The sequence below is a fragment of the Aspergillus fijiensis genome (genome assembly GCF_003184825.1).
Source record: "Aspergillus fijiensis CBS 313.89 unplaced genomic scaffold BO72scaffold_81, whole genome shotgun sequence".
In the NCBI taxonomy this organism is placed as follows: Eukaryota; Fungi; Ascomycota; class Eurotiomycetes; order Eurotiales; family Aspergillaceae; genus Aspergillus; species Aspergillus fijiensis.
The window spans coordinates 70,697-89,728 of NW_024469057.1; the positions used below are offsets into that span (position 1 = coordinate 70,697).

General features: G+C 53.2%; 9 protein-coding genes across 9 annotated transcripts; 4 read left to right on the forward strand and 5 right to left on the reverse strand.

Moving 5' to 3' along the window:
* Window positions 1-304: 304 nt before the first annotated feature.
* On the forward strand, window positions 305-1,758 carry BO72DRAFT_452977 (NAD(P)-binding protein). The gene is made up of 5 exons (XM_040945872.1): window positions 305-397; window positions 448-653; window positions 734-811; window positions 897-1,354; window positions 1,462-1,758. Exons 1-5 carry the CDS (start codon window positions 378-380, stop codon window positions 1,738-1,740), a joined length of 1,041 nt encoding a protein of 346 aa, XP_040796164.1. The 5' UTR covers window positions 305-377; the 3' UTR covers window positions 1,741-1,758.
* A 20-nt stretch (window positions 1,759-1,778) lies between these two features.
* BO72DRAFT_501261 (fungal specific transcription factor domain-containing protein) lies at window positions 1,779-3,839 on the reverse strand (the record flags this gene model as incomplete). Its single annotated transcript, XM_040948961.1, has 2 exons — window positions 1,779-2,747; window positions 2,805-3,839. 2 exons carry the CDS (start codon window positions 3,837-3,839, stop codon window positions 1,779-1,781), a joined length of 2,004 nt encoding a protein of 667 aa, XP_040796165.1.
* Window positions 3,840-4,482: 643 nt separating this feature from the next.
* BO72DRAFT_452980 (gelsolin/scinderin family protein) lies at window positions 4,483-6,145 on the reverse strand. Its single transcript, XM_040945873.1, has one exon. The coding sequence runs from the start codon at window positions 6,060-6,062 to the stop codon at window positions 4,791-4,793; it is 1,272 nt and encodes a 423-aa protein (XP_040796166.1). The 5' UTR covers window positions 6,063-6,145; the 3' UTR covers window positions 4,483-4,790.
* A 353-nt stretch (window positions 6,146-6,498) lies between these two features.
* On the reverse strand, window positions 6,499-7,722 carry BO72DRAFT_532132 (uncharacterized protein; the record flags this gene model as incomplete). Its single annotated transcript, XM_040950418.1, has 2 exons — window positions 6,499-7,449; window positions 7,499-7,722. 2 exons carry the CDS (start codon window positions 7,720-7,722, stop codon window positions 6,801-6,803), a joined length of 873 nt encoding a protein of 290 aa, XP_040796167.1. The 3' UTR covers window positions 6,499-6,800.
* Window positions 7,723-8,302: 580 nt separating this feature from the next.
* BO72DRAFT_501264 (uncharacterized protein) lies at window positions 8,303-9,511 on the reverse strand (the record flags this gene model as incomplete). The annotated part of the gene is made up of 1 exon (XM_040948962.1): window positions 8,303-9,511. The coding sequence occupies one exon, from the start codon at window positions 9,509-9,511 to the stop codon at window positions 8,303-8,305; it is 1,209 nt and encodes a 402-aa protein (XP_040796168.1).
* A 1,701-nt stretch (window positions 9,512-11,212) lies between these two features.
* On the forward strand, window positions 11,213-11,820 carry BO72DRAFT_290347 (uncharacterized protein). The gene is made up of 2 exons (XM_040940355.1): window positions 11,213-11,239; window positions 11,290-11,820. Exon 2 carries the CDS (start codon window positions 11,327-11,329, stop codon window positions 11,762-11,764), a length of 438 nt encoding a protein of 145 aa, XP_040796169.1. The 5' UTR covers window positions 11,213-11,239; window positions 11,290-11,326; the 3' UTR covers window positions 11,765-11,820.
* Window positions 11,821-12,172: 352 nt separating this feature from the next.
* Window positions 12,173-13,002, forward strand: BO72DRAFT_452982 (cytochrome b5). Its single transcript, XM_040945874.1, has 3 exons — window positions 12,173-12,509; window positions 12,567-12,662; window positions 12,735-13,002. Exons 1-3 carry the CDS (start codon window positions 12,437-12,439, stop codon window positions 12,956-12,958), a joined length of 393 nt encoding a protein of 130 aa, XP_040796170.1. The 5' UTR covers window positions 12,173-12,436; the 3' UTR covers window positions 12,959-13,002.
* Window positions 13,003-13,428: 426 nt separating this feature from the next.
* Window positions 13,429-14,514, reverse strand: BO72DRAFT_390192 (hemolysin III family protein; the record flags this gene model as incomplete). The annotated part of the gene is made up of 3 exons (XM_040941795.1): window positions 13,429-13,599; window positions 13,669-13,899; window positions 13,972-14,514. The coding sequence occupies 3 exons, from the start codon at window positions 14,512-14,514 to the stop codon at window positions 13,429-13,431; spliced, it is 945 nt and encodes a 314-aa protein (XP_040796171.1).
* Window positions 14,515-15,917: 1,403 nt separating this feature from the next.
* BO72DRAFT_440367 (S8/S53 family peptidase) lies at window positions 15,918-19,013 on the forward strand (the record flags this gene model as incomplete). The annotated part of the gene is made up of 5 exons (XM_040943446.1): window positions 15,918-16,213; window positions 16,293-16,741; window positions 16,824-17,918; window positions 17,972-18,309; window positions 18,409-19,013. Exons 1-5 carry the CDS (start codon window positions 15,965-15,967, stop codon window positions 19,011-19,013), a joined length of 2,736 nt encoding a protein of 911 aa, XP_040796172.1. The 5' UTR covers window positions 15,918-15,964.
* Between the last annotated feature and the right edge of the window lie 19 nt (window positions 19,014-19,032).

Genomic DNA, 19,032 nt, shown 5'->3' on the forward strand with positions numbered 1-19,032 from the left:
AGGATGGTCTTGCTTGGTGATAACATCTACGTACGTAGCGGCCAGCACCTGTGGATGGTAGTTAGATGTTTGGTTGGGCTTGCTCGCTCGCGATAACCTGCCACTTCCCATCACACATTTTGGGGAAGAGGCAGTTAGTAATTAGTTGCACAGTCCACGAAAGGCGGGAATTAAGCCGACCGACCCCCCACTTCCGGGGACCCACTTCCATTATTAATGTCATATTGATTGATCCCCAGGCAGGTTTCCCCGATTACGTATGGATGCTGTGAGAGTATAAGAATGTCTGCGCAATCCACGGAGACGACAATGTTGAGAGATTATCTCCACAAACACATCAAAGTCCATTCATTCATTTATTCATTCATTCATTCAGTATGAGTCCGAAGGTCTTCATGTGAGCACTGGCAGGAAGCCTTTTAGTGGATCGGAACTCATTCTCTGCAGTACAGGTGTTACCGGCTTCATCGGTGGAGACGTCCTCCACGGCCTTACGCAGACCCTGACGGCGTCCAGCATCATTGCCCTTGTGCGCAACAAGAGCCAGGCCGCGGTCGTTACAGGACGATTTCCAACGGTGATCCCGCTCATTGCAGACTTGGACTCCAGTGTAGAAATCCAACAAGCAGCGTCTACGGCTGATGTGGTGCTTCGTATGTTTCAAACCCCCAACCCAGACAAACACATAATTACCATAACCATGGTGTTGACAAGCGATATGGACAACTTACAGATCTGGCAAGCTCCAGTCACGTGCCTAGTGCTAAGGCTATCGCTGAAGGACTGGCGAAGAGCGAGCGTAAAAGCCCAAGTAAGTCTCCCCCCCCCCTCTCCCCCCCTTCTTCCAACGAAAAAAAAAAACGTTTCGATGGAATATTCAGCTGATCAACACTCAGCATGGATCCAGATCTCTGGCGCCAGTTTCCTGGCCGGCGCGGAGATGAAGGCTAAGAGCTTCGGCCAACCCGGCACCAAGATCTACAATGATCTGGACCAAATCCACGAGATTCATGAGATCCTTGCCGCTTCGCCGCAGCGTGCGGTGGACCATATCATCCGCGGAGTGCATGCCACCAACCCTCGGGTGAGGACGGCCATGGTCTACGGGCCCCTCATCTACGGCCAGGGCCGAGGGCCCGTGAATCAGCGGAGTATCCAGATCCCCGACCTCGCCAAGGCAACTCTGCAACACGGACACGGCCTTCATCTCGGCCGCGGCCTCAACACATGGAGTACGATCCACGTATCCGATCTGACGGCACTCTTCCTGAGGTTGGTTGTCGAATCCACGCGACAGGTGAACCCGGAATTATGGAATGAGAATGGGATTTTCTTCGCCGAGTCAGGCAAGATGGTGAGCCACCCCGGGACACGCTCCCTCTCTCTCTCTCTCTCCGCGATTGTTGTGGGCGCAGCAGCGGGACTAATTAATTAATTAATATCTAATTTGTAACCCTCTAGTCTTTCGGAGATATCGGCAAAGGGATCGCAACTTTCGCCCACTCCCAGGGTTTCATCCGGACGCCGGAGGCGGTGGAGATCGATGCGGCCGCCGCGGACAGACTCACGCCTCACGGGTCGGCCATCTGGGGCACCAATGCTCAGTACCAGGCGATCCGGGCACGGGAGATTCTAGGATGGCGGCCCCAAGGACCCTCCTCACTCGAGGGTGAGATCGAGCGCGTCGTCCTCGCTGAGGCGTCCCGGAACTTCTCGCGGCCGGCGCAGAAGCTGGCGTAATCGGCGTTATGTACACTTCATCTCCTCCTGATGGAGATCTAGACTACAATAATGGGGCACCGATCATGCCCCATGACATCAAACCAGCTGAGTGTATAATCACCGGTCTCCTCCCGTGCCTTCCAAACCTTTTGCACGACGTCTGCAGCAGTAGCAAAAGTGCCAACCGCGGTCCGGCGGAACATGACGTGCAGCCAGTCCAGCAGCCGCACTTGTAACGATTTGTCCACGGCCTCACACGCCGCAATGAAACCGGACCATAGTAGAGACGAATTGTGCCCTTCGGTGGTGTTCGAGCTACATGCCTGCTCGATGAAGCGCAATGCCTTGCGCACGGTCTCCTGCAAGATAAGAGCATTGAGATTGTGGACGCGGCGATAGTAGAAGAGTATCAGACTCTGGTGCATGGCAAATCTGTTGTAGCCAGGTGGCTGCGGAGGTGCACGGTCGCGTTCGCTGCTGGCCGGCGACGGTCTCTGGTCCCAGGACAAGATGCGGTGCTCCAACCGCCTGGCCCGTTGGTTGAGATGCGTCACGAATTCCACGTCCGCCAGGGTGTCGCGCGCCAGCAGTTCCTGCTCGTTGGCCACGCGAATCGCCTGGGACAACAGGCCCATCAGGGACTCCGGGATCCCGTACATGCCGTGGAAGAGACTGCTGCTCCACGTGCCCATCACCTCGAGGTGGAGATCCTCATATCCGACGGGATCGGTCTTCTCAACCTCCATGTCGAGCTCGCTCAGCGTGGCCGTGCTCGGGAGCCGGAAGCTTCGAAGGGCCTGCGCTGGTCTCCCATCCGCGACGAGACTGGCGTTCGGGCGTGCCGGGCAAACTCGGACAAGGGCACAGCCGCAGGTGCTCTCTGCGAGGATGCGCAGCCAGGTGTAGATGTGGTGCAGAGTCCGGGCCTCGCACGACCTTTGCGCCTTGGAGAATCCCCGCCGTCGTATCAACCACTCCGCTTCGACCAAGAGCCTTTGCGCATCGTGGTAGTCTTCAGACAGAATCTGTGGCAGCGATGAGCGTTTCTAGTCGTTTCGGGGAATGGAATGAAGTTGGCAAACCTCGAGATAAATCATTGAAAGTATGGCCATGAGAAGTTCCTTGTATTTCACTGGGTGCCTGCCCGTACGCTCTTCCTCCAGGGCAAGCTTGAGGTGTTGTTTGGCCAGCTGTTGGCTCGAAACACGCGACGTCTCGCAGTCCATGGTATCTCGCAAGCGCTCCGCACCACCGTAGAGGCAGCTGGCGGAAACGAGCGAATGGAATAGGGACAGTCTGTGGTGACTGGCCGTCTGGGTGACCAGTACCTCCGCGTACGTGGACATGGCCGCAGGGAGATGGATTGTCTGCCAAGGACAATCTGGGCTACCCCTCAACGGCGAAGAGAACGAAAGGGCATTGGCCTTGAAGAGACGGAGAAGATCGAGAGCGCGTGGCGGAACGTCGGGAGACAGTGCGGCTCCTCGCATATCCCAGCCAACAGACGAACGGCTCATGGGCGAATGAGGGCTCAAGGCGTCTTGGAGTCTATCATCACAGGGGGAAGCCACAGTGGACGGTGGAGGCGGTTCGAACAGTTGCCGATGGGTGCTTGCCGCTGGGAGCACTGACTCGTCGGCGATGGGATGCATCTCGGCAGCATAGCGCTCGACAATTCCTCGATTGCCACAGTCCTGCGTCTGTCCGTCAGCTTGGCTTCGAGGCACATCGTCGACAGCCTCGGGATTGCGCGACGACGTGGTTTGCAGCAGGTCTAAAACACCAAATGGTCCCTGGAAGAAAGGTCGGCGGCCATAGCCTGTCTCCAACCAACGATCTATGTTCTCCAGTGCGGCGTTGACCGTAGTCGGCCCGAGGCTACTGACAGTCGACTTTGTCATAGACTCCTGTTCGACGACTACAGTTGCGTCAATGAGGAGCGATTCCGATGCTCGCAACGGTCCATTGCTGACCAACCTTGATAGAGTGGCCGACGCCAAACACGGTCCCCAGATCGCTCGCTCTCGGAGCCTCCATCTATGCTGCGCACAGAAGGCCACTTGACCTGGGCATTGTATCCTGGGCATGTGATCCCCGTTGTTCGACACATCTGGCATGTTGGCCGGCCTTCGTCGCACTTCAGGTGACGATTGCGACAGGTGCCACAGCCCGTCAAAGAACGGTGGCGTTGCCCCATTTTCCGTGCAGCGGCCGATCCACGTCAAAGCAGCTCAGATGAAGCAGCGCCAAGTCAGGACCGGAGGGGTTGGGTTTGGAAAGCGCGAGGGGGCATCGGCGGGTCGAGTGCGAACTTCCCTAACTAAGCCCACAGCATCAGCATTCAGCATAATTTAGTCAGCAATGAGGTGGCAAGGAAGCGAAAAAGTCGGAATTCTCATCATGTACTTTTCCCGTGGGTTTCTAGTTTAACTTGATTTGTTTTTTAATTTTATTTCGAGTAGAAACACAAATTAGTAGCCAGTCTGCCTTGGTGTAGCCGGTCTGCATGTGGATCATTAAGATGGACAAAGTTCATATCCCAGAGGGAAATCTTTCCCGCGGGGTCTCTTGCCTGAAAGTCTCCCAAAGTACGCAACTGTACGCAACTGGACTGCCCGAACATCACTTCCAAGTGGGTCTGGACCCTAATTTAATTTGGAGAGATTACATAATCGCGCTTACCTGCCTCTTTTGTGATCCTCACCCCACCCAAACATAGATCCTTGAGCAGGGTGCGGTGCCACGGTGGCATAGGGCCAGCGAAGAATGAGACGGAAGTTAGGGTTGGAATTGGTGTAATCCATAATCCAATTCTTCAAACCGGGTGTGTGGTGGTTGACACTACTCCGCAGGAAGGTGATAGCTTTCTTCTGGGGAACAAGTTGCATTATCACCCCCGTATGTACTGGACTGAGGTTTGGATACTATAATGTGTTTGGAGATAGCTACAGCAATGCTCACTGATGCCAGCCGTTAGCATAACCTGCTGCCTAGATCCCGAAAACGTGATATGTTAGGTGATACATAGCATATATACAGTACACTTCATTCTCCCACCAACAACGGCCCTAAGCCTCCGCAGCGATGGCGCGCATAAACGCCGGACTCTCATGGCCCTGCACGACCTTGGAAATGGGAATCAGGTGCGCCTCGGACCCCTCCGGACTCTCCTGCAGCCAGCGCACATACGACTGCGCCACGCGCAACCACAGCGCACGCTCCGCGGCACTCGCCTCCAGCCCCTGCCACACCCACAGCCGGTCCCCGTCATCAAACAGGAAGATATCCTTGCCATCCAGATCCGCCTTGCCGATGTGACTCCCCTCCTTGACGAGCTCAAACGACAACGAGCCATCCGCATCACTCAGCCTGAACAACTTGCGCTGCTGCGCGCCACCAGCCCTCTGGCCTTCGTCCTCATCCTCATCGCCCGCCGCCCGCTTCCGCTTCTCCGAGATGGGCCGCGGCGCGCTGAACGAGAGCTGCTCGACCTCGCGCCCGCCCAGCATGTCGACGACGAGCTTACTCCGCGCCTCTAGCTGCGACAGCACCTCGACCTCAACGTGCTTCGCCTGCGTCAGATCATGCACCACCTGCGCCGCCTTCCCCTTCTCCATGGGACTGCAGGCCCGGCCCTGCCACACCCAGATTTTATCCCGGACATCCAACACAAAGACATCCCGATCGTCCAAGCTCCGCCACGTCGGCTCGACCTCATGCACGATCAACGAGCCCGGCCGCGCCGCCCCGGCATGCCTGAACACGCGCAACAGCATCATCCTCCCCTCTTCCTCGTCCTCCGCAGAACCATCCACATGCCGGAACCCAGACTGCACCCCGCCCTTCCGGATTGAGATCCGCGGGAACAACCCCACGAATTCGCTCGACGGATGCGCCTGCACCTCGCGGTGCTGCGTCGCCGCCCCGTGCAGGTACTCGTCCAGCTCGACGGTCTTGTACGCGGCGGTGCCGGCCTCGTCCTGCGACGTGTGGCTGCCCAGCCAGAAGAAGATGTCATGCTGCAGCTGCAGCGGGGTTTCGCCCTCAGTGTCCGGCTGCGGCTGCTGGGTTTGCGAAGGCGGGGGCTTGGCACTGTGCAGCACGATGTAGCTGTCCCCGTCGTAGAACTCGCCGTACCGGTCCCGCGGCCACGGGACCACTTCGAATTGCTCGATGCGCCAGATGTACAGCCCCGGGGTCGTGCCGACGGCGCGCCAGGCGGGCTCGGTGGTGGCGCTGTTGTGTTTCACTTGGTGGTCCAGGGCGCTGTTGATCAGTTCGACGTTGCTGTCTTTGACGTCGTATTGTTTCGGGTGGACGAGGCCGTTGTGTGGGGGCATTTTGGTGGGGGTTAGGGGTTTGGTGGGTGGTGAGGGAGGGTTTTGGGTGTGGTGTGTTGTGTGTTGTGTGATGGAGAGCCGAGGTGTTGTGTGTGTATATGTATGTTGTTGTGATGTTGCTTTCTCAAGCCAGGGGATAAGTTATTTATCGATAGCCGATAAGGATGGCACGTGATGTGGCGGGGTTGTTTGTCCATGTCTTTGGGGCGGCTATTTTTAGGATGGGTGGAGTCAATGGATGGCTGGATTACACGCCCTATTTGTTCGATCGATCAATTCCTCGGAAATGGATGAGCCGGATTGGCTGTCCCAGGAAAAAGTGATGCGGGCAGCCACGCTCTGCATTCAGGGGCGTAAGTGGCGTACGGTACTCAGGGCTGGGTACCGCCCCGCACTACCAGATTGATTCAGTACCCTTTCTGAACGGGGATCAACTTAGGACGCCCAAATTTGGGCACAAGAAAGCCATCGTTGCACTAGCGCTGAGTCATGTGAAATCTACGTTGTACGCAGTATAACCCCGCCAGCTGGTTGTTCGAGAAGTATCAGCGAATTCAAGCCGGGCATCGCGTATACCTGTGAGTCAGGCCGTATTACTCAGAAAGGTCGATAGATGGGGTTGAGACCGTGCAATATGGGTTCATGAGTATGAAAATACACTTCAACCAAGCCCCGAAAGTGGCTACCCATGGACAGTCTCAAAAAATAGTTCCTAGCTCACGGCCTGTCATCTCCATCTTATTCTGGATGAGCCCATTGTCTCAGCCATGCTCGCATCCACTCCTCATTCACAGCGGTTATACTCCCAAGCCGAGGAATCACATCCTGAGTCTGACAGGTCTCCAAATCCAGCGGACGGCTTTGAAGCGACTTGTAAAAGCCAATCAACTTCACCCCCGATGAAGGCTGCGTCTCAGAGCTCGCTGCTCTGGCCGCATGATCCTCGAGCCTCCTCACCCACTCAGACAAGCTTGTCATTGTGCACTCCCCTTGCAGCTGAGCAATCACGCTCGGTGCCATATCCGCCCACTTGGCCGACTGTGGATTGACGAAATGGTAGTAAGACGTCGTCTCTCCGCTCCTTTCTCCCGTCAGCGCGAGATCGGCTATCAACTCTGCCAGGATATCAACCGGAATCCAGGTGAGACTATCCTGCGCCCCTAGAGAGTCCGGTAGATACCCGATGGCCTGGGAGCTGTCGAGAAGCGACGGGAACCAGTCCCGACGAGGCCATACACCTGCTGAGTCCACCGGTCCGGCGATTTGGCCCAGACGGCAGATCGATCCTCGCACGCCGGCGAGTTCTCCGGCTCGATGGAGCAGAAGGCTGGCTATCAGCTTGCCCTTGCCGTATCCTGTTTGCGCATGTTTCAGTGCAGTAAGATATCTAACAGGAGAGTTAGACCATGATCTCGCAGCATGGAGATGGAGCTAACCCAATGGTCCGCGTGTGCTCCTCTGTCACTGGTGTGAGCTCGTCCAGCCACCTGGCGAGGTTGTTGATGATGTTGGCGAGGTTGCTATACGTCACTGTATGCGTTTGTGTGCTTGAGCCCACTGTAATGGTCTGATACACCGCTGTACTGGTCGGATCGCTTCGAGCGGTTTGGTCGATGTAGTTGACTGCAAGGCGTTTTCCGTACTGATCGTTCGAAGGCATCGTTACGGCGCCATTGAACAGCGAGGATAGACTGCCGGTTCTAAGGGATAGTTGAGTGCTCAATCGTCCGCATACATTGATCAAATGTATTGAATCTTTCGCATCCTATGTAGTGACTGTGCCATGATCTAAAGATTGATATCACCAGTGATCAGGATAGAGGACCTGGTGGGAAGAAAGCAGAGAGCAGGTTGTACAGTGACATCATGTGTACGCTGAAGCAAAGGGTCTGAGGTGGCAAGTAGGCAAAACAAGATGTAGGTTGTAGTATTGCTGAGGGTGAGCTAATAGTTAGGGTTTCTGTGGAGCGGCGGGCATTAACCTTAACTCTACGATTCTGAGGGGGGCGAAGAGAGAAAGAGTCTAGCAGGTTTGTAGGTGTACGTACCCTGAACGAGAGCTGATGCAGCCTTTATTGCATTTATCCTTCCAGGAAGTGACTCTGCTTCTAAGCTATTCCCAAACCCACCAGCCACCAAAATTAATCAAGTGGGTTAGTTCGCCGAGTCATGCCTGAAAGCATATCGCATCGTTCATATCATCTGAATTGTGTTACGCCTTGCGCCTCCAGACCTTGGAATCACCCTGAATCGTCCAAATCATCTGTATCCGCTGAATTTGCTGGATCCTCCGAATCATCTGAAGAGTCTGACTCCTCTGATTCGTCTGAATCGTCCGAACTGAGTGAATCATCTGACTCCGACTCGTCCGAATCGTTGAAGAACTCCGATTCCGTTTCATACGGATAATCCCACTCGTCCGGATCCCCTGCACTCTCTTCCCCATACGAATCGTCCACAATATCCCGATCCTGCACCCAATCCACCCCCATTCTGTCTTCCTTGAACATCTTTCTGTACCAACCCCGACTCCGCACCCGACGCTGCGCCTGCCACGCCGCATCGGGCGGCCACCGTGCACCCCCCAGATCCCTGGTGAGGGTCACCCACAGCTCGTCCCGCCACGGCCACCCGAGCTCCGTGTGCCACTGCGCTCGACAAAGTGGACAGACGTGGGAAGGCCTGCGCACCGGCTCAATGTAGCGAAAGGCCAGGAGAGAATAATGCGGACACGCATACAAGGACCACCCGGCACTACCCCAGCGGGTGCTTACGCGGTACCACGTGTGCGCGATCAGGTTCCGTCGACTGTCGAGGAAGAGGACCATGCTGTGGGAGAGAATGTCACCCGCCCAGCAGGCGGGGATGTTGCAGTCGTGGACGAGGCCGCGAGTGTTGGGGCCGGTGGGAATGACTCGGAAGCGGGGGTCCGTGTCGATAGGGGCATACCGCCGGTCTTGCGGGTCGGACGCATCCTTCGCGAGGTAGCGGGCAATCCGCATCTTGTGGCGCGCGGTGAGGCTGATGCAGGGGCAGAGGTCGACGATGCCCGTCTGCGCGGTGCACATGGCGCTGGTGCTGAGCGCCAGGAACGGCGCCCATCGGTGGTGGCAGCTGTAGCTGTCGAATTCGGCCCGCGGATGGAGCTCGAAGCATGCGAAGCAGTAGGCCCAGCGGTCGTCTTGGAGTTGGCGGAGGAGGGCCCTGCGGTAGATCGTGGGTCGATCGTAGCCTCGCTTCTTGTTGTAATTCATCATGTCGGAGGTGATTTGGAATTGGGGACGGAGGTCGCTGATGGTGGCGTTGTAGACTTGGTGGTGGTAGAGGCCGCGGCATGTTAGGAGTAGACACACCTGCGCTGGAGGGGTGAGGAGCTGCAGGATCATGTCGAATACCTCCCGAGGAAGGCAGAGGAGGCGGCTCGTGGTGTCGCTGTTGGTGGATTCCATCGCGAGAAGAGGTTTGCTCAGTGGAGAGACGAGTGTACTGAGCTATGTGCTTGCTATGTCTGATCTTGGTTTTCCCCAAAGGTGGATGTGTCACCAAGCAAACTGGGTCCATCTCGTCACTGTAAGCTCATTTCGAAGAACGCCCGCAGCCCTACCTCAACTTGATGACCTGGTCGTCTTCATCATGACGACCCTCTGGTGCACTGTGACCGCAGCTGGCAACCCGAACCTGCTCGCGATCGACAATCACCGGCCAAGGACTAGTCTACAGTCTAGTACTTCACTGCTAGAACAGGCCCTAAAGCAGGCTGCTATAGTACTCCCGTTGTGCCTTCTCCTTCACCCTCGTCCTCCTGATCGCTCCTTTCAACATTCAATCAATCCTCTCCCACCACCAGATTCACTCGTAGAAGCCGGCATTCACACTGCTCCATCATTCAATGGAATCACCATTCCCCAAGTTTCCTGCGGGCAGACCGAAGTGACAAACTCTTCTTCCTCCTCCTCCAGCTTCTCGAACCTCTCCACTTCTACTTCCTCTTCCTTCTCATCCAAAATGAACGAGGAGAACTTGATCACCATTCGAGATCTCTATCGATCCCAGAGAAGACCCTCACAGGGAACGTGGACTGGTCGCTTTGCTATGGCAACGGCAACGATAATTTCAAGTACATTGCCTGCATCGAGGCAAAGTCCAGAGAGACTTGTCATGGAGTTCAACTCCTGGCTACTTTACGTGAGTCTATCCTGCTCTATGTAATTTACCCCAGGCTACGACTAAGTCTTGCTAATTGAGTGTTCGAAACAGTGGCCGTCGTGCAACGATGTTGGCAATCGCGAGCGTCGCAGTGGGCGCAACATCTAGGTGAGCCGGTCATCTTGCTTGACAACGACTTACAATGACAACGCTTACTGACATTATACTGGGGTCAAGCTCTAGATATATGGCTTAGAGCCACTAAGCAACCAAAGGTTCCCGCGCGAAAGAAGCCCAAGTAAGAAGCCGTGTAGATCTGTTTCTTCAGGCGGTAGTAGGAGGATTGGGAAATCCAGAGAATGAACACGCGGCGGTTCATCTCGAGTATGAGACTTTGATGGTTGCACGTTTCCCCGAGAAGAGAATCGAGCTTGCTGGGAATGTGGATTGGTCCTTGTGTTACGGTGATGGGGATGATGCTCATAAGCATCTGGTGGCCATCGAGGTCAAAATGGAAGAGATGAGATCTTCCGGGGTGTGCCCCAGCTTCTGGGGTATATGCGTAAGTAAATTTCGCTTTAGCTGATCTAAATGTCGGGGTAAGTAACAAGGGTTACTAATAAAGTAATGGGAGTAGTGGTGGTGCAGAAATGCCGGAAGACGCCGGAAAGCCAGCTCGTGACGTATACGGTTTGCTCTCAGACGGCGATCACTTTGACTTTTACCGTTTGAATGGGAAGCGCCAGGTAGATTCCGAGTCAGGCTTTGGTAATAGAACCTGACTAAAAGCCTATAGTACTGTTGTGTGGAACTGCGCTGGCTTCGGCTGGCAGACAGATGCAGAATCCTCGATTTAATGGAAAATTCTGCAGAGAGGCCTTGGCAGCGCCCACACCGAAAGGAAGCAGTTCGTCCCGGGGGGGGGGGGGGGGGGGGGATGGAAATCACCAGCGACTAGGGGGGTTGATACTGGCCAACGACCTCTAGAAGGTTCCGCGTGGTCCATTTGGGGAGGGTTGCTGTTCTTTTTGGTTTGTGAAAATATCAACTTGGAAGTTTTGTATGTCATTAATGAACAAAGTACACCCGAAGAGCCGACCCGGCACCACCACTGAGTCATGAACAATGTTTCACAAATTGGATTCCGGCGTCTTATATCTTTCCTACACAGGAGTATACTTAGGGTGTTGCGGCTTCGTATCTGCACAGCCGGTATACATACACTATGGAATGAAATTAGTATAAAGACCGCTCTACTGCATTACTTCTTGCCTGCCTCTCACACTTCTAACACTCTCCGTCTGCTAACTATCCTTTTGGTATCCGTCGCAACGGGCCCTTCTTGGGCCGCATTCTGTTTACCATCAGGCAATTCACCACTAGGTACGTCTGACCCCCGACCCTGTCGTGCACCCCGACGCCCAAGTGGCCGTGTATCAAGATCTGGCCAGAGCGCGTTGGGAAGGACTTCATGGCTTGGGAGTCAAGGGACGAGGGTTCTTGGGGAAGTCGCTAGGCTTCTGGTTGTTGTCAATGGCGATGGATATTGCGTATAAGTGTCATATAGCCTGAGCGGTGGGTGTTCAACTTGATTGAAGAGCCACATATCGAGCTGTGAAGAGCTACAAAACTAGCATCTCCCGTATTGGTGGTGTTATATGCGTCTAGCCGACCCTTCCCGCTTCTGAACTACTAGTCTGCGAGAAAATAACCCCGGATAAGCGCGTTGTTGCCCAACGGCTTCCTGCGGAGTCGGATCCGAGAATTGGCAAAAAATTCTACCGACTGGTGGGGAAGCATGAGCTTGACCGGAAGTTAAGCATTGAATTCGTAATCGATGATGCTGCAGGGATGTTCGTACCATTGTTTCTTCGGGGTGGCAAACTCCACCTGATTCGGTACCATCTCCACTGAACCGGAACAATAGCGGGGAAAACAATAAAGGATCTCGCTTTGCACGGTCCAGATGAACTATTGCTGAGGTTTATTTTTGCGCGTTCCGTGGGAACGTGAGGCCTGCACCTACCCAACTCCTTTCACAGGCTTGGTCCAGAGCCAGCAACCGATCATTCCCGTGAGACAGAATAGCCGGGGGAGGCAGTGCAGGGAGATACCACAGTTCTTGCTCCAGGGGATAATCTTTAAGAAGTCGAGTATCCGCTACCAAGACTAGAATCGGGCAGTACATCTTATTTATCTGCGGAACACTAGCATATAATGACTCGAATATGGAGTATCCCGAATCCCTCGATCTCGACAAGCTCGACCCTATCAGTCCGCACGAACTACACCTCGCCGATGGTATGCTAAAGTACACCGAGCACCAGTACCCAGACCTCGGCAAATAACATGCACCAGGCACAGATCCCGCCCGTCCGACCCTCTTCGCCATCAAGGGGATAGTCTTCGATGTGAGCAGGAATCCCGCTTTCGCGCCGGGGGGGTGTTATCACGGTACGCCTGTACATTCCTGCCAAGGGACGTTAAATGCTGGATTGAGATTGACCTCGAATTGCCACCATGCAGAATATGCGGGGAAAGATCCTTCGCATGCACTGGCTCGATCATCCTTCCAAAAGTCATCGTGCACAGCTGAGTTCCACCACCTCGGGGAGCAAGAGCAGACGATCCTCAATGAGTGGTTTGAGTTCTATAAGAAGCGGTACAGGATTGTGGGGAAAGTGTCATGTGACAGCCAGAATGATCAGTCTTGCTGTGAGACTCTGATTCGAGATGATAATATGTTCTGAGTGCTCTAAATCATTCAAATTAGTTCCAATGTAAATCATTTTCTCCATTAAAAACGACGACGGACACAGCACTCGAAGCGCTAGTCGAAGCCAGTACAGCCATAATCCTCAATAGCACTGGACAGGCTGGTACGTCCTTACCAGAAAGTCCTCGAGTATTTTTGGCGGATTTCTTACTAGCGTCTAATAACAACAGACATTGGCCGCCAGAGCGAAGGGGGACTGAAGTTCTCGGAAGAGCAATGGCCATGAGTCATATCTCTTCGGTACCGTACTGAGGTCTACAAGGTTCTACTGTCCTATCTTCCATAGATTCTCGACCTATTGCCATCACGGCGGGCTGCCGATTCAGATTCCCCTTCTCGATATTTAGCGTCGTACCATTCAAGCAGCTGCCAACGAGTCTACGTGCTCTGTGGATTGTATGTACTGTAGCTTGTACACTGGCATTGAATCAAGCTGCAATTTGCTCAATAGACACCCTGGAGCTGACACACATCCAATGTATGGCAGGCTGTGAAGCCGTGAAACAGAGCAATCTGGTGTGTGTACATCGCGCCTAGGATAGCGAGATGAAAGATCTGGTGCGAGCTCCCCCAAATATCGAACCTTCCAGGCGCCAAGCGTTCTGGAATACGGGACTATAGGGCTTTGTCAGAATTGTTTTTCTCTCGGGCTAGAAAGCGGAGTGAGTGGGCGTGCAGACATACCGCATAAAGACTGACTCCAATGCCATAGAGACTCAGCTCGAGTAGATACCATCGCATTCCCGAGTATTGCAGCATGTATCCGAGCCCGTATCGCTGAACTCCATGTAGCAAAGGTATAAATGATGAAGCACCGAAGGTAACGAAAGCGCCCACCTTCAATTTCCGCCAGCGCGGTGTTCTGAGCAATGGATTCGAGATAAGGACACCGGTGACGAATCCCGTAAGTAGGACCTAGGGCTTGCGTCAGGGTACGGTTGCATTCCACTGGGCTGTGCGGAGAAGCGCGTCACGGGGGAGACTTACAATGGTCCAGTGCAATTTCTGCAAGTTCGCTTCGCAAAAGAAGACATAATAGATGCCGGACGAAAATGTTCCCACCGTCACAACAACAATCCCAAGCAGGTCCATTCCATGCCAGAACTGTTCTACTCTATGCGAGTGGGGTTGCATCAGGTGGTAGAGCGCGCTGAGGACCAAACAGATTTCCGCACACCAGAAGTAGATCCCAAACATAGCGTAGTCCATAAATGACACACCGAGGAAATGAGGCTGTGCCAATTCTCGCCGAAACGTAGTTGCAACGAGTGGTAGGAGCAGAGCTCCAATCAGATGAGTATAGACATTGCACGATTCGTTGTGCAAAAAGGTCAGGCTGGTGAAGATCTCCATATAGTCTGCTCTCGCGGGCCGGTAGCCACCGAGGATATATTTGTTGTCGAATTGCCATTCGGAGATCTCCCGCCACGTAACGATGCGTGCTTTGACCTTGGGCTGGTTCGTGGAACCAATCCTGGTACTCATATTGACTTTCGGCACTTGCCGTCTTTGGAGGTTTGCCCCTGACATAATATTACTCCCGAGATACTTGAGCATCAAGAGTCGGACAGTGCCAGGATGAAGAATATCAAAAGAGCTTAGTTCTAAGTTGCCGGGAAAAGGAGTAGAGAAGCAGAGAGATGTCACCAGGAAATTGTCATGTAACAGTGGGCTTAGCTCAACCTAGAACAAGGCGGTAGTCGAGGGATACCAGCGCAAAGGTATAGTTGAGGGCGATGGGACTGATTGGAAGTTAAGCGGGAATTGACAGATAGCAACAATTTGCTCCTTACAAAAGTCCCGATTATCCGGGGTAGGATGGCACGCATGTACTGTACAGCAGGACTGTTAAATTATACGGTACCGTGGATGGATGCATAGCCTTAGCGCTGCCGCTTCAAATAGAAAGGAGGGCGCTCCTACAACAGCAAGGCTTTACTTATCTCCCGGTAGAAACGGCAGGGCTAGCATCCACAGCATGACGGTTACATACACGTCTGTGGCCACTCAACGAGCAGACAAATGGTTAAGCCGCTGTGGCGTCAGTGAGGAGACAAAGGATCGGATTCCTAGCAAAGTCTCAAAATGACCGAGGAACTACCTATAGATTACTAGTTGATTTCAAGCCCCGGGTCCACTTAATTGAGCCATTGCTATCAGCTGCTCGTAGTCATTCTCAAGCTAGCCGCTTAGTGAGTCGGGGCTTGTCACCGCTGAGGTCCGTAGTCTACTGCTGTTCATTATTTTGGGTCCCCGTCGGCCCACCCGAACGGCTCAGAAACGCGGTAAGAGATAAACAATAAACAAACCCATCAAGCCTATCCCACCCTCGAGCCGGAGAATTCACCCCAATCTATAGGATATTGGCTGGAGAACGGGCTTATTGATGTGTTCCGAACAAAGATAGGTGGATTTTGTCGTATTGAGAATCCACTGAATCCACTGCAGCTGTTTCCTGGTCCTGGTCCAAGCTTTGAGGGCTGAAATACGCGCCGAACCTAGTGGGTTAACCCCACTACTGGAAATTCTAGTACAGTATAGTACAGTACGCGGTTAATACTGTTACTAGTATTACTAGTACAGTACTCTCCGCTTGGTCTTCCGAAGGGGTCATCCCGGATACTTCCGCGCTGAGATCCGCTATCTGTCACTCGCGATCCCATACTCATGGAAAAAGGTTGTTTCTACTAGACAATTGTACGCGTAGCTATGGGAATAAAAAAACCTGCCGTAGTGTAGTGGTCTTTTCTGGCTACCCCCTACCCAGATCCTTTTTGTCAGAAGGAGGGTTGTGAATAGACGGCCTAAAATCAGAAATGTTTTTTTTCTTCTTAGCAGCAGGCTAGCACAGCCCCGAGGCCAGAACTGGCAGGCTTTAATAATACATAGCCAAGGCGCCTAGTTTCTGCCTTTCAATCCTTGCATATTATAGCCGATTTGAGTCCCGGTCAAATCTTTCATCCATTTGGGCTGATTTTGAATGATGGACGAAAACGATTCTCGAGGTCTTTTGAAGGCCGTGCTTGGGTTTTTCGCTAGAAAACCACCGGAAAGGTCCGCGCAGCCCGCGTCGTTGAGATCGCGCGCATGCGAAGCCTGGCTTCGAACGGATGCATACATGCAGCATGATGCCGACGACTTGGACGAGGTTGAGCCCGAACGTCGTGCAAAGGTCTTGCGTGCATTCGAAGACTATGTTCAGTACGACTCTACCCGAGAACCAGACTATGTAAGCGCTCTTCATATACAACAAGCTTCAGTCTTCCAGCCCCTCGCTTGCTACTTGTTAACATGAAGTAATGCACCAGCGCCTACTGGATGATGTGCCGTATCCAATGTTTCAGACGATGCGCAGCGTGATCAACTGTCGGAATCAAAATTCGCATTCCAGCCCTGAAATCTCCATTCGCCCTGGTAAACGAAGAAGAGAAAGTGAAGCTGTCATTCAGGAACTGGCGTATCTGGAAAGTGACGCTAAGAGACGCCGGGTTCTACCTCGCGAAGATCCAGCTACGTGCGATGATCCCGAAGACCCAAATGCCGAGTTCGCCGTGCTGATGAGAAGACGGTTGTTATCCTTGAACAATGCGTTACGAAGAGATTGGATCTGTGTTTGCCATAAGTGCTCAGGACTAAGCGTTCGACTTTCGCTGCCACGACAAAGGAAGGATCTGAAGGTCGAGACGTGCTTCGAAGTTTTCTTCGGCGTACGGTCTCTTCTTGCGGTAGAGTTACAAGAAGCCAGAATAACCGTCAAGTAAGCTTTTATGGCCTCCGGCAATCGGCCATGATCTTGACTGACGAACTCGCGGCAGAGATGTGCATAATAACAGGATGAGGAGCACATTCGAGCCTGCAACTGGCGGTGCTTCCGATTTTGCCCACATTTGTCAAAGCATTACAGAGTCTCTTGGCCAGGCTAATTGCTTGAACTTTGCTCTTGAAGATGGGAGGTTTCAGAGGCTTCGTCCGCAACCAAAGACCTTTGGTGGTGATAGCAGGTCTGGAACGGTTTCGTTGTCGGCATTATTCAAGCGTCAGCAGGAACTACGTGGGGGCTCATCTGTACTGCCATTCAAGGGTAAACGGGTCTTGGCCGTCACTCTGGCGACCGCACTTCTGCCGTTCTTGGAGACACCGTGGCTGCAGCCTTCCTTCGATCACTCGAAGATTCTGTTCTTTGAGCCACTGCAAAGTGGAGAACTTCCAGATATTACGAAACCTTTCCTCGCGTTAGAGCACATCCCAATCCATTCAAACCGCAATGAAGATAACGGTGTTGGCTCGGAGAACTCTAAACACAGGGTGCATCCCAATGCCAGTGTGCTAGCGCTTGGTATACTCTTGTGCGAGCTTCATTATTGCACACCCGTGGACCTGATGCAGGAGGACTCGTCCACCATCAGAAACGTCAACACTGACTATTACACCAGTCTCGAAAAGCTTAAATCTTTGGAAGCTGATGCGAGCGTGGATTACTATCTTGCTACCAAGGCATGCCTGCAGTGGGAGTACTTACCCCCTGGACAGCAGGCTGACTTTGAATCGGTCAGCGTACAGCGACTATTTTACCAAAATGTTGTCAAGCGGCTTGAGTCTGAAATAATCAAGGGGTGGGGACTTCGGTTGGAGGATCTGGGCTCATTTGAGTCTCAAGAGAATAGGCTCCGCTGGGGCTCCATCGGCTGCGAAGTTGTGCGCCATCGAACAGACAAGGCAGACTCACATAATGAAAGTATCGGCGCCCAAGCAATTCCGGACCGTTCTAGTTCTGACGTCACGCCTGCGGATTACACATCGTTCATCTCAGAGATGGCTCTACGAATGCCGGCACGGCTTCCTTTGAGAACGCAACTCAGCGGACATTTGGCGGAGCCGCCAGCGAAGAGCTTGTGTTTTTTTGATGCAAGCTACCAGGCGAGTTGTGAACAAGAGTGAGGTCTCTTCTTAATGGTCACGATGCTTGGCGGTTCTAATAGGTAGACAGGAGTCAACTTTCGCAACAATGGATGGACAACCTTCTGTCTTCCATTCATCACTTTGTTGACCCATACGAATCAATTGAAGCCGAGCCCAGAGCGTTTGAACCGGTACGAATAGCGATCCTAGATTCTGGATTTGACCCTCAGAATCCACTTCTAATGACCGATAATCGACAACTGGATCCACGGATCAAGGCCGCGCGAAGCTTCATCGCGAACACAAAGCCAGAAGACATCGGAGATGAGATCGGGCACGGCACTCATGCTCTTGGGCTTCTGCTCAAAGTTGCCACATGTGCTGAGATCTACATCGCCAGAATAGCGCATCGAGAGACACTCGATCGTAGTACCTACGGCGATATTGCAAAGGTAGGACTGTCTCTGTGGCAGAGCAGGATATCGAATTCGAGCTGAATGTTTCTTCAGGCCATCAATTTCGCAGTTTCCGAATGGAAAGTGGACATCATCTCGATGTCATTCGGGATTCGTGAACACAGCCCCCCAATAAAAGAAGCCATAGCCAATGCTATACACAGTCAGACATTGTTATTCTCGGCGGCATCGAATGATGGAGGGAACCTTGGCAGGGCCTTTCCAGCTCAGTATCCCGGTGTCTTTTGTATACACTCGACTGATGGACATGGTAATCCTTCCATGTTCAACCCGACCGCAGACGACAAAGATGTCAACTTCAGTCTACTTGGGGAGTGTGTCTCCTCTCATTGGCCAGTTAACCAAGATGGCCGCGGTCAAACTGTCAAGGTATTGTCAGGTACATCGATCGCAACCCCTATAGCCGCTGGACTAGCAACATCGGTTCTGTCCTTTGTCCGACAGCAAGACCAATATATCAAACCAGGCAGTGAATCCCTGGGGCCGTGGTTGAAATTTGCCGGCTCGATGGATGCGGTTCTGAAGAGTATGGTCAGGCATACAAGAGGAGCAGGCTATCACTACCTCACGCCCCATGTCATATTTGATAGAGATTCGACAAGGAAGCATGTCTATGAAAAGATTGGGGACATCAAGAAACACATGTATAGTTAGACAGCTAGGTACTGACAAT